General features: G+C 39.4%; 2 protein-coding genes across 6 annotated transcripts in view; one reads left to right on the top strand and one right to left on the bottom strand.

Moving 5' to 3' along the window:
- Positions 1-2,470, bottom strand: part of slc2a8 (solute carrier family 2 member 8) — a 44,458-nt gene extending 41,988 nt beyond the window's left edge. For all 5 annotated transcript variants that reach the window (XR_009651421.1, XR_009651422.1, XM_060907062.1 and 2 more), the window contains exons 1-2: positions 2,280-2,470; positions 1,529-1,691 (exon numbers count right to left, since the gene is read on the bottom strand). Coding sequence is in view for 3 of the 5 variants with exons in the window: in XM_060907062.1 (XP_060763045.1) it covers positions 1,529-1,691; positions 2,280-2,344 (228 nt within the window). In the remaining 2 variants the exon portion in view is untranslated. The remainder of the gene's footprint in view (positions 1-1,528; positions 1,692-2,279) is intronic.
- Positions 2,471-3,041: 571 nt separating this feature from the next.
- LOC132872834 (tetratricopeptide repeat protein 16) overlaps positions 3,042-13,978 on the top strand; it is a 29,212-nt gene continuing 18,275 nt past the window's right edge. The window contains exons 1-7 of the mRNA XM_060907929.1: positions 3,042-3,153; positions 9,113-9,273; positions 9,358-9,448; positions 9,532-9,675; positions 9,944-10,044; positions 11,759-11,888; positions 12,006-12,220. Coding sequence (XP_060763912.1) covers positions 9,113-9,273; positions 9,358-9,448; positions 9,532-9,675; positions 9,944-10,044; positions 11,759-11,888; positions 12,006-12,220 — 842 coding nt within the window. The 5' untranslated portion in view covers positions 3,042-3,153. The remainder of the gene's footprint in view (positions 3,154-9,112; positions 9,274-9,357; positions 9,449-9,531; positions 9,676-9,943; positions 10,045-11,758; positions 11,889-12,005; positions 12,221-13,978) is intronic.

The raw sequence follows: 13,978 nt of genomic DNA, 5'->3' as shown, positions 1-13,978 counted from the left end.
TGTTGAGTAATTTGCTCTCGTCTGTAAACCAAATTAGATTGTCCTATATGTAGAAAACGTGACAAAATATGTCAACTACTTATACTATTTATGTAAACTGCTTATTACTATTATATAACTCGTTTTTTATATTCTACTGCAACTTTAAGCAAGTCTTCAAGGATTTTGCCCTTATCATGTAGCCTTAGCAGCAAGCCAGTGAGTATAAATAATATGCACAGGAACAAATAACACTGTTAAATTCACAATCATTTACCCCGCCATGAGCAATGCTAAAGTCACTGTTACAAACAGTACAGTGTGCAACATCATCATTATTTTACCCCTATTAGGCAAGGGGACATTTTCATATAGTCTGAGGCGAAGTGGGTTTTGTATTTTGTTTTTTTGGGGCACTCTGCCATGACGCCCCTGGGTACACTGAACTGATGGACTATCAGTCTGGGAGAGAAGATGTAAAGCCCACTCACACAGAAAACTGACTGGTCTACTGAACAAGACAGAGCAATCAGCATGCGCTCATGCTCTCTCTAAGGGAGCCGCTATCAATATGCAGGAGACTCCCGGAACTTCTGGGAGAGCTGGGAATAATTCAACTTGTTCCATCGGACAAGCAGATATGGATTTGACTTGTCCGGAACAAACATTTAGTTGTCCTGGACAGTCGGACTACCGTTAATGTCGAGCCCTGCATTAAAGCTTGATATATGATATAGAAATTCTTTGACATGCTGAGCCTTGAAATGCTCAGATACAAAAGAAAATGTAATGCAATTCTTGCACCCATCATTTTTTCTTAGTATAATTTTCCTTCATACATGTGACAAATACCTATTCAACTTAGAAGAGGAGTTGAAACATAATCTATTGTCTAGAATTTCCAGATCATAGTAGCTACTGTAGCACAAATTGCTGAAAAAGTTAATGCTGGCTAAAACAGAAACATGTCAACATTACCTTTTTCAGCAGTTTGTGCTACAGTAGCTCTTCTGTGGGATTGGACCATATGGGCTAGCCTTCATGCCCCGTGTGAATCAATGAGCCTTCGACACCCATGACCCTGTCGTCGGTTCACTGGTTGTCCTTCCTTGGACCACTTGTGGTAGGTACTAACCACTGCATACCGGGAACACTCCACAAGATGTGCCATTTTGGAGATGCCCAGATCCAGTCATCTAGCCATCACAGTTTGGCCCTTGTCAAAGTCCCTCAGATCCTTACGCTTGCCCATTTTTCTTGCTTCCAACACATCAACTTCAAGAACTGACTGTTCTCTTGCTGCCTAATATATCCCACCCCTTCACAGGTGCTATTGTAACAATAAATCACATATATTACATAATCAATGTAATTCACTTTACCTGTCAGCGTTTTTAATTTTATGGCTGATCGGTGTATATAAATCATTGTATGTTAGTGTTCAATATATAAAGCAGGAAATAAGAACAGGCTTTGTCAACGCTTGAAAATAAGTTATTCAACTTTCAAATTGCGCCTTAGTCTCATAGTTTTGGCATTTGGTTTTTACCCCAAACCAGGAGGCTTCTTCAACAGTGAGTCTTAGCCTGGGGTCAGAGATCTGCTGCAGATCTGGTATGGCAGGAGAGCTGTAGCCGAGCACGAAGCCAAAGCTGAGGGGGCCAAGAACAGCTGCGAACGTGGCCATGTACAACTTCCCATTTTTTACTTTGCTGACAAAACAAAACAGAAGAGCTTCAGAGAATGAACACATTGATAATATACAGTATCATGACATGAAGTAACATGAAGTATAATTATTATGTCCGTCCAGCTACCAACGTCTTCCAGAGTAAGCTTGTTTATAAGTTATGGTTAATAATTTAGATGAATGTTAACGTAAACCTGTCCTTCATCACATATGACGGTTGTATTTTAACAGGATGACATTTCTTCTAGAAATGGAAGTGATCAATATTTTATATGGTTTGTAATCAGGTTCTACTTCAGAAGCAAACAATGAACTCCTAGATGAACTGAACCTGAGTAACATAAACACTAACAACAACAGAAAACTGAATAACAGAAGAGTGATTGAGTGAAGAAAAAAAACACCTCAATAATCTTAAATTCCAATTCCAATGGGAACTAAGTTAATAATAATAATAATAATAATAATAATAATAATAATAATAATAATAATAATGGCCATGTTTGGATTCATGGTAGATGCATAAACAACATCTAAAAACAAACCAAATCAGCTGAAAGTATGGAGTGAATTAACTGTTGATGTTTTTTCCAAAAATGTAAATCCTTACTTGAGATAGTTATCTGTTTGGGGCTCCTGTGCCAACAGTGGCCTCGACTCCTCTTCATGATTCATTGCAGATTTGAAAAGTTTATTATTATTATTATTATTGTAAACTGCTCCTAAACATTACTGCATAAACCCTCAAGCGTCCTAAACTCCTTTGACTGAACATATCCACAAACCCCGTGAGTGACAGAACGCAACTCATATATCACGTGACAGCCATACCGACAACAAATCGACTTCCGCCTTTTGCTTTCAAAATAAAAGCTCAGCAAATCAAGGAAAATTAATTAATTTAAACTAACATCGATTAACATTTCAAAACCAGTCTTTAAAACTCATTAGTTTATTTTTAATCAAACCTAAATTAAGTTTTGTTTTATCAATGCGCCAGATTTTTTTTTCTTATTACATTTCAGCTAGCGTTTCCAATGTGCAAAAAGATTCATTTTTAGGATTTGGAGTCACTATTTGTTTACGCTTTTAGAGAACGGGTCTCTTTAATCATTTTTTTTTAAAGATAGATTTTGGAATTGAGCTTCTTTATTTATTTATAAGTGTTGAGAACGTTTTAAGAACGAAATTTGAACTCTTTAGAAAGTTGACCGGACGAATCTTCTCGGCTAATGATTCAGAACCGACACACTTCAATGATTCATTGGAAAGGATTCAATTGTTCGCGTGACTGAACATCCCTAGTTGCCATAGCGACTGTGTTTCTGTAAGGGTGTGGAAGTGTGAAAGGGTTTTAATTTGGTGTGAAAAAGGAAATCTGTCCGTTTAAAACTTTTGTTTGTGGAGATTTTTCTGCATTAGATAATAATATAATGTAAATATAAGACGAATGCTCAGGAAATCTGTCGAAAAACCTGCCTGAGGTTTGTATAAACTAGACTAATTCTATACTGTTCATGTATTATAACTATATACGCTAATATGTACACTTATTACAAGTGTATAACAACATTTATTATATGGGTTAAGAGTTTAGGATGAGTTATAGGTGATAGTAGACTCTGAGTTACTGAGCAGAGGGTTCAGGGTTCAAGCCCCAGCACTGCCAAGCTGTTGGGCCCCTGGGTAAGGCCCTTAAAGTGCATATCACGGGTAAATTCAGGAGCAAGATCAATGTAATTCTCCTATTTTATATTAAACTTTGGTCAAATATCTGTCATATTTTGGATTTTGTGCAATTTTTTTACCTTGCGCAATACCGGAAAAATTCAGTTGAAATCAAGGCATTTGAGGCAAATTGGTCCGCCTCTGAAAAAACTGGGCATTTTGGATTTCCCGGCAAACATTGATTTTCAGGGTGACACGGTGGTGTAGTGGTTAGCGCTGTCGCCTCACAGCAAGAAGGTCTGGGTTCGAGCCCCGTGGCTAGCGAGGGCCTTTCTGTGCGGAGTTTGCATGTTCTCCCCGTGTCCGCGTGGGTTTCCTCCGGGTGCTCCGGTTTCCCCCACAGTCCAAAGATATGCAGGTTAGGTTAACTGGTGACTCTAAATTGAGCGTAGGTGTGAATGTGAGTGTGAATGGTTGTCTGTGTCTGTGTCAGCCCTGTGATGACGTGGCGACTTGTCCAGGGTGTGCCCCGCCTTTCGCCCGTAGTCAGCTGGGATAGGCTCCAGCTTGCCTGCGACCCTGTAGAACAGGATAAAGCAGCTAGAGATAATGAGATGAGATGAGAGATTGATTTTCATGACGTCGCGTGCGGGACGCCTCCCTCTGAATCCTACGTCAGCGCTGGTTTGTTTATGAGAAAACGACCTGGTGGTTTTCTGCAAATTTCTTCAACGTTATCACATAATTATTAAAATGGTTAACAGATGTATTGTAGGAGGGTGTAGCAACATTATATTCTTCATCCAAAGGTGAAGTAACATAGCGTTCAGGTGACAATTCCATATTTCAGTGCAAAATCGCTAGCTGTTAAACTTGGTCTACACAGGCTGTGCACTGAAACCGTGCAAAGCTCGTGCAGCCTGCTGGCACTTCCGCAGGTGATGTCAAGATTCTGGCTCCAGACTCCCTTGGGATTTTTCCAGATGTGTTTTGTTATTTTATTTTTTTCTGCTGTAGACAGATGGCCTTGTGCAAAATTACCCTTCTGGATGAGTGTGTAAAGGGACATACCGTACTTTCATATTAAAAAAAACCCGAATTTGGTCCAGGATATGCACTTTAACCTTATCAGCTCAAGTGGAGGAAAAGAGATTAATAAAAACAGGAACTTTTGGTTTGATTTCTACAGTAAAATTACAAATACTCTAAGGTTATATCAAATCATATATGGTTGTGTATCTATCTATCTATCTATCTATCTATCTATCTATCTATCTATCTATCTATCTATCTATTGATGAGGGTACTTCAAAAAGTTCTCGACCTCACCCAGAAAATGTCACAGGAGAAAGATTGTTCTTGCATTATTTTTCAACATAGTCCCCTTTAACTTCAATGCACTTGGTCCACTGATGTTCATGCTTTGCCATCCCTTTGTGGAAGAAGGTCATATCTTGAGCCTCCAGATGCTCCTGGATGACTTCATCATCATTCTGAAAATGGTGACCACGCAAGTGGGATTTCAGTTTGGGAAACAGATAGAAGTCAGACGGTGCCAGGTCAGGTGAGTAAGGTGCATGGGGCAAAAGTTCAAAGTCACATTTGTCTGCTTCTGCCCCTGCCACCTGTGGTGTGTGGACGGGCGCATTGTCCTGGAGCAACAGCACACCAGCTCGAAGCTTTCCTCATCTTTTTTCTTTAATTGCTTCTTTCATTTGAGTTTTTGTGGACTGTGATATAAGGCCCTGGTCATGCTTTTGGGCCCAATTATGTTGCACCAGAGGTAAAATTGATACATACTTGTATGTACCCAGTACTATACTTTTTGATTTCCTAATACCCTGAAGTTAACAAATCACAGGGAGTCAGAGCTTAATGGGACCGAGTGCACATTATCCAGGCATCTGAATGAAGCAGCAAGAAGGCTCTTCTGCTTCAAATAAGAAGGTAGAAACTCATTGTTTCTAAAATTCACTTTACCTCAGTTTGTCAATGATCCAAGCGAGGTAAACACACTTTCTTTGTGGCAAAATTTGAAAATGTCAGCAGAATCGGAACACTGCTTACAGAGGCAATTGAAATTCCACATGTGACATCAATGTTTACCGAAATAGTCGAATGAACTTTGGCCAAATGGTGTATCTTAAAATCCTCAGTGCTTCAGAAGTCTGTGTATTACACCTACAGTGGTGCTTGAAAGTTTGTGAACCCTTTAGAATTTTCTATATTTCTGCATAAATATGACCTAAAACATCATCAGAGTTTCACACAAGTCCTAAAAGTAGATAAAGAGAACCCAGTTAAACAAATGAGACAAAAATATTATACTTGGCCATTTATTTATTGCGGAAAATGATCCAATATTACGTATCTGTGAGTGGCAAAAGTATGTGAACCTCTAGGATTAGCAGTTAATTTGAAGGTGAAATTAGAGTCAGGTGTTTTCAATCAATGGGATGGCAATCAGGTGTGAGTGGGCACCCTGTTTTATTTAAAGAACAGGGATCTATCAAAGTCTGATCTTCACAACACATGTTTGTGGAAGTGTATCGTGGCACGAACAAAGGAGATTTCTGAGGACCTCAGAAAAAGCGTTGCTGATGCTCATCAGGCTGGAAAAGGTTACAAAACCATCTCTAAAGAGTTTGGACTCCACCAATCCACAGTCAGACAGATTGTGTACAAATGGAGGAAATTCAAGACTATTGTTACCCTCCCCAGGAGTGGTTGACCAACAAAGATCACTCCAAGAGCAAGGTGTGTAATAGTCGGCGAGGTCACAAAGGACCCCACACTGTAAAAAAAAATCCGTTGTTTTTACGGAAAAATACTGGCAGCTGTGGTTGCCAGAATAATTCTGTTAAAAATACAGTGAAATGTAAACAACATTACAGAATAACTTGTACATTTCACTGGGATTCCATGTACAATTAATGATAACTGAATGTATTGATTATTGTACATTGAAAACCTGTAGATTTTACAGGTATTCAATGTACAATAATCAATGCATAACTGTTAATTTTACGGATATTCATTGTACAATAAACAAAGATTGCATGAACATTTCACCGGGATTCAATGTAAAATGATGGTTACAAGCAATGATCTACTAGACAGATATTTTATTTGATTTAGAGTTTTACGAAATGTGCCGGAGAGCCTCTACTGACATTTTTTTATTTTTTTAACAGGGTAATGATGTAATTTTAACTATCACATTCTGTTTTAGTATTACAGTTTGTCTGTGTTTAAACTACAACAATTTGTAAATTCTCCAAAAAAATATGATCAATTCAACATATTCTTACTGTTAAATTAACAGTGGTATTTGGTTAGGAGTTTTACAGTATATTGATGTAAATTACACACTGCTTCATTGTTTTTGTATTTACAGTTTTTTATGTCATAATTTTACATAAATTCACTGTTAATTATACGGACATTTTTTACAGTGCAGGGTAACTTCTAAGCAACTGAAGGCCTCTCTCACATTGGCTAATGTTAATGTTCATGAGTCCACCATCAGGAGAACACTGAACAACAATGGTGTGCATGGCAAGGTTGCAAGGAGAAAGCCACTGCTCTCCAAAAAGAACATTGCTGCTCATCTGCAGTTTGCAAAAGATCATATGGACAAGCCAGAAGACTATTGGAAAAATGTTTTGTGGACAGATGAGACTAAAATAGAACTTTTTGGTTTAAATGAGAAGCGTTATGTTTGGAGAAAGGAAAACACTGCATTCCAGCATAAGAACCTTATCCCATCTGTGAAACATGGTGGTGGTAGTATCATGGTTTGGGCCTGTTTTGCTGTATCTGGGCCAGGACGGCTTGCCATCATTGATGGAACAATGAATTCTGAATTATACCAGCAAATTCTAAAGGAAAATGTCAGGACATCTGTCCATAAACTGAATCTCAAGAGACGGTGGGTCATGCAGCAAGACAACGACCCTCAGCACACAAGTTGTTCTACCAAAGAATGGTTAAAGAAGAATAAAGTTAATGTTTTGGAATGGCCAAGTCAAAATCCTGACCTTAATCCAATGGAAATGTTGTGGAAGGACCTGAAGCGAGCAGTTCATGTGAGGAAACCCACCAACATCCCAGAGTTGAAGCTGTTCTATATGGAGGAATGGGCTAAAATTCCTCCAAGCCGGTGTGCAGGACTGATCAACAGTTGCCGCAGACGTTTAGTTGCAGTTATTGCTGCACAAGGGGGTCACACCAGATACTGAAAGCAAAGGTTCACATACAGTACTTTTGCCACTCAGAGATATGTAATATCGGCTCATTTTCCTCAATAAATAAATGACCAAGAATGATATTTTTGTCTCATTTGTGTAACTGGGTTCTCTTTATCTACTTTTAGGACTTGTGTGAAACTCTGATGATGTTTTAGGTAATATTTATGCAGAAATATAGAAAATTCTAATGGGTTCACAAACTTTCAAGCACCACTGTACCGTATATATGTTAGACTCCGTCTTCTTAGAGAGCATTTTGAATTACTCCAGTTGTTACCTGTTGGGAAACAGCAGCCTACAAGCAATAACTTAAAGTTGTTTATGGAAAATGTCACATACGGAACCACAGGTTTGCATTGCATCTGGTGAGACTGATCTTCAACATTCAGCTTGAATCTTACTACATGTTTAAACTGTCACCTTTTAGTAGTCCAACCAACAAGAAATTTTGAGGCTATATCAAACAGGCAATAACTATGAACAATTCCTGTCTGGTCATATTTCTGCATGCAACACAACATACGGCCAAATGGGAGGCTTTGGGTGACTATGGTCACCTGGAAATAGATCAGAAAAATACATTATGCTACTCAAGGTAGTCCTATATGAACACTATTAGGACATGTTGTGCTTTTGGTGATAAATGTCTAACATGATCTAATATATTAGATATTAATCCTCTAGGAGCTTAGACATGACACTTTTTGGAGTGGGACCAATAGTGTGAATCAGAGTTATGCCCCTTGTTTCCGGGTGAGGCCAATAACCTTTTGAAGTACCCTTCTATCTATCTATCTATCTATCTATCTATCTATCTATCTATCTATCTATCTATCTATCTATCTATCTATCTATCTATCTATCTATCTATCTATCTATCTGTCTGTCTGTCTGTCTGTCTGTCTGTCTGTCTGTCTGTCTGTCTGTCTGTCTTTGCCTCCCTTTTGAGTTTTGGGTGAAACGAGAATATCTATTTTATGATTCATCTGAAAAAGATTTCCCAGAAGATAAAAAATAAAATGTCTGTGTATGTATCATGCAATAAAACAAAACAACAACAACAAAAATAAATAGGAAAATCATTCAAAAAGAAGTTTTGTCACAATCCTCATGATCTCCAGACATGACTTAAAGAATACAGTGTCTGACATCCTGTACCCAACAGATAAGACAAGATTTTTTTTTCCAATTATATTAACATGCACTATTTGACAATTGTGTTGCTTGTGATAAGGAAAGGTCATTTGTGAAAGCTAAGATGCTAATTTTTTTGTTGCTATAAATTAGAGATGGAACTGATATGATATTCAGTATCAGACTGATATCAGCAAATGCTGGTTATCAGAGAGGGGAAAAAAAGAATGAATCCAATTCTGTCGCAAGCTAAAATGCCCTTAAACTAGAAAACGTAGTATTGTACCACTTCCACGATACATTTCATTTTATTTTATCCGAACGATATGCAGATCTTTTTATTTAACTGTATAAACGCAGTGTAAAATGTTTATTCGTTAATTCATTGAAGATGGATGTCTCAAATGATTCAGAGCCAAAATGGCCATCTTCTCAAGAACCTGCCATCCAGAAACTCTTTGGCTCCAACAGCCAAATTTTCCAGACTTCAGAGTTCAAACAGGACAGACGTTTGCATGGTGACCGTATTATAAAGGATAAAGCAAACACTCAGTAAGCTCTTTTGTTCTCAAAGATATTTTACAGCAACTCTAGACATTACAAGTATCTTGACTTGACTTTTATAATGTTTTGCAGTTATCAGGCAGGCATGGAGGCTGTCGATCAGCTCGAGTTTGAGAGAGCTGTCACTTGTTTCACAAAAGCCATAACACTTCAACAAGAACAGGTAATAACTAGTAATACAGTCATGTACTGTTTATTCGGAGAAGTGTAAATAATTATTATCTCTAATATAATATTCCTGTGAAGACTCAGTTTTTTGGAGCGAGAGCAGAGGCCTATCTTCAGCTGTGTGACTTCAAGTCTGCAGCTCTGGACTATAAGCATGTTTGTTATCTGGAACCACAGAACAAGGCACCTTTTCATCGTCTAGCATTCATTTATTACCTGCAGGTATTTATGATGGATTTATAATCTAATATAGTAATACAGAATATAATCTTGACTCATGGAAGTGACAGTGTGACAATTATCTCGTGATAAATACCATTAATCACTACCGATCCTAAAACTGTCTCTTACATGACTGTCTCTTAAAAAAGTTTATCTTCTAGAGGAGGACGATACAAGATTAGCCGTGATAGTTTAACATAACAGTTCCCAACATTGCCTACAAATACAAGTTATGATTTAAGTTTGGGTGTGTTCTTTATACCAACAGGGCCAGAGTTATTGTGACCAGGGAATGTTCTTCGAGGCTTTGGAGTCTTTTGCCAAAGCAGTTGAACTAAAACCTGGCTTTAGACCATATCACATGAGAAGGTTTGTACACCCTGAGACCATCTGTTGTTAAATCTTTGAGTGCTGTAAAACCTTGTGTTTATTTTAAAATAGAACTGAATTAGAGTGGGTGGCACGGTGGTGTAGTGGTTAGCACTGTCGCCTCACAGAAAGAAGGTCTAGGTTCAAGCCCAGCGGCCTGGCGAGGGCCTTTCTGTGTGGAGTTTGCATGTTCTCCCCGTGTCCGCGTGGGTTTCCTCCGGGTGCTCCGGTTTCCCCCACAGTCCAAAGACATGCAGGTTAGGTTAACTGGTGACTCTAAATTGACCGTAGGTGTGAATGGTTGTTTGTCTCTGTGTCAGCCCTGCAATGACCTGACATCCAGGGTGTACCCTGCCTCTCGCCCATAGTCAGCTGGGATAGGCTCCAGCTTGCCCGTGACTCTGTAGAACAGGATAAGCGTCTACAGATAATGGATGGATGGATGGATGGATGGATGGATGAATTAGAGTGAGATTCTTAAAGTGCATATTCTGGACCAATTTAGGTTTTTTTTTTTTTTATATGAAAGTATGTCCCTTTACACACTCATCCAGAAGGGTAATTTTGCACAAGGCCATCTGTCTACAGCAGAATAAAATAAAATAACAAAACGCGTCTGGAAAAATCCCAAGGGAGTCTGGAGCTGGGCGGCATGGTGGTGTAGTGGTTAGCGCTGTCGCCTCACAGCAAGAAGGTCCAGGTTCAAGCCCCGTAGCCGGCAAGGGCCTTTCTGTGTGGAGTTTGCATGTTCTCCCCGTATCCGCGTGGGTTTCCTCCGAGTGATCCGGTTTCCCCCACAGTCCAAAGACATGCAGGTTAGGTTAACTGGTGACTCTAAATTGACCGTAGGTGTGAATGTGAGTGTGAATGGTTGTCTGTGTCTATGTGTCAGCCCTGTGATGACCTGGCGACTTGTCCAGGGTGTACCCCGCCTTTCGCCCATAGTCAGCTGGGATAGGCTCCAGCTTGCCTGCGACCCTGTAGAAGGATAAAGTGGCTAGAGATAATGAGATGAGTCTGGAGCCAGAATCGTGACGTTACCTGCGGAAGCGCCAGCAGGCTGAGAGAGCTTTGCACAGTTTCAGTGCACAGCCTGTGTAGACCAAGCACTCCCATTTCTCTCTCATTGTCCGGTCTTTTGGAAAATGATGAGTACTAATCCCATCAAGATTGGTGTTGCTACACCCGCCTACGATACATCTGTTAACCATTTTAATAATTACACGATAACGTTGAAGAAATTTACAGAAAAACACCAGGTCGTTTTCTCATAAACAAACCAGCGCTGACGTAGGATTCAGAGGGAGGCGTCCCGCATGCGATGTCACGAAAATCAATGTTTGCCGGGAAATCCAAATGCCAAGTTTTTCAGAGGCGGACCAATTCGCCTCAAATGGCTTGATTTCAACTGAATTTTTCTGGTATTGCGCAAGGTAAAAAAAATTGCAGAGAATGCAGAATGTTACAGATATTTGACCAAAGTTTAATATAAAATAGGAGAATTACATTGATCTTGCTCCTGAGTTTACCCGATATGCACTTTAAGACATCTGACTTTAAAACTCACCCACCAGCAGGGGGAGCTGTAAGTCTGCTCAGTTGCTCTGAGCCTCCACTTAGATCCTCTATCTTGAGCCTAAAATTGGAGAAAAGTGAAATTTGGTTTGAATGTTGTACTTGGTGTATACTTTTATCATAAACAATCTCTGCACAGCTTGGCATGTCTGACTGCACTAAGTCGCTACTCTGACGCTCTTCGCCTGGTCACTAACTGGCTCGAGAGTGACAGTCCGTCTGCTGACCTCTTCACACTAAGAGCGCGTCTACGCCACCAGCTCAATCAGGTCAAATCTCGCACGTCATTACATGAAAAGTAAAGTTTAAAAATGAAGCAAACATTCAAATGAAAGGAAAAGCTTTTGTGTTATGAAATTCATATGAAGATGACTGCTCCTCCTCAGACCATGCTATGTTACTATGACCTGAAGGCAGCTCTGAGGCTTAATCCGAGCTGTCCGGAGGCACGGGCCTTGCTGGAGATAATGGAACAGGGAGCAGAGTGCTCTCACCAGCAGGCAGTGACTAAAGCTGTGGAAGGAAAGCTGTCTGATGCCCTGGGAAAGATTACCACAGCTCTCGAACTGAACCCTGAAAATGCACAATATTACCTTTTTAGGTGAGATGATACTAACACACTGTTTTAGTTGGGTCTGCCAAATATTTTACGACTATGTTATTTTAGAAGGAGAATATGGTGTACACAACTACGCTCTTTGTCACTGAGTAAAACCATTAAAGCAATAAAGTAACAAGATGAAACAGGTTGGTATAATCTAGAATCACTAAAAAATAAATGTTTTTAAATTTAAAGTAAATTTAATGCGCATATTGATCCACAAGTTTACGTCAGGATGCTTAATGCATTTTATTATGTTTTATTCGACCACACTGTTGAATTCATGATTCTGATTGGTCAGAAAGGTTTTCTGACGGTAGGACCAGCTGCAATTCGAAACACAGGTTTATATTAATGCATTCATTCTAAAATATTATTGTTTCATAGTTACAGCTATAAAGTAAGCTTAATAAATGGATAAATGGGTTAAAAACAAATAATGTTTTACACTACCGTTCAAAAGTTTGGGGTCACTTTGAAATTTCCTTATTTTTGAAAGAAAAGCACTGTTCTTTTTAATGAAGATCACTTTAAACTAATCAGAAATACACTCTGTACATTGCTAATGTGGGGCGGCACGGTGGTGTAGTGGTTAGCGCTGTCGCCTCACAGCAAGAAGGTTCTGGGTTCGAGCCCCGTGGCCGGCGAGGGCCTTTCTGTGCGGAGTTTGCATGTTCTCCCCGTGTCCGCATGGGTTTCCTCCGGGTACTCCGGTTTCCCCCACAGTCCAAAGACATGCAGGTTAGGTTAACTGGTGACTCTAAATTGACCGTAGGTGTGAATGTGAGTGTGAATGGTTGTCTGTGTCTATGTGTCAGCCCTGTGATGACCTGGCGACCTGTCCAGGGTGTACCCCGCCTTTCGCCCGTAGTCAGCTGGGATAGGCTCCAGCTTGCCTGCGACCCTGTAGAACAGGATAAAGCAGCTACAGATAATGAGATGAGATGAGACATTGCTAATGTGGTAAATGACTATTCTAGCTAAATTCTACTAAATGTCTGGTTTTCGGTGCAATATCTCCATAGGTGTATAGAGGCCCATTTCCAGCAACTATCACTCCAGTGTTCTAATGGTACAATGTGTTTGCTCATTGCCTCAGAAGGCTAATGGATGATTAGAAAACCCTTGTACAATCATGTTAGCACAGCTGAAAACAGTTTAGCTCTTTAGAGAAGCTATAAAACTGACCTTCCTTTGAGCAGATTGAGTTTCGGGAGCATCACATTTGTGGGGTCGATTAAATGCTCAAAATGGCCAGAAAAATGTCTTGACTATATTTTCTATTCATTTTACAACTTATGGTGGTTAATAAAAGTGTGACTTTTCATGGAAAACACAAAATTGTCTGGGTGACCCCAAACTTTTGAATGGTAGTGTACATGATGAAGATCTCAGCAGGAGATTTTTTGTAACTTTTAGGGAAGGAGTCTCCAGTATCAGTTTTGTAGCTGTTACTTTGAAATCACAGGAAAGTCATCAGTATGGAGAGCTTTGCATTTTGTTAGCAATATAATAAGCATTTTTTTCTATCACGAAATTCAGGACATGGTGATCAATGAAAATAACTGACTTTGGGCTGACGTTGATTATTTAAATAATATTGTCTGGCTTTTTTCGTGGTATATCAGATATATTCCATTCAGCTAGCATGATATTGAATGAGTCTTTGACTAGTTCAGTATCATGCTAGCTGAATGGAATATATCTGATGTACTACGAAAACCCCAGCCAATATTATTATTATTATTATTATTATTA

The sequence above is a fragment of the Neoarius graeffei genome, chromosome 24 (assembly GCF_027579695.1).
Source record: "Neoarius graeffei isolate fNeoGra1 chromosome 24, fNeoGra1.pri, whole genome shotgun sequence".
Classification (NCBI taxonomy): domain Eukaryota; kingdom Metazoa; phylum Chordata; class Actinopteri; order Siluriformes; family Ariidae; genus Neoarius; species Neoarius graeffei.
The sequence above is the reverse complement of the archived record's forward strand: the minus strand, read 5'-3'. Positions and strand labels throughout refer to the sequence as shown.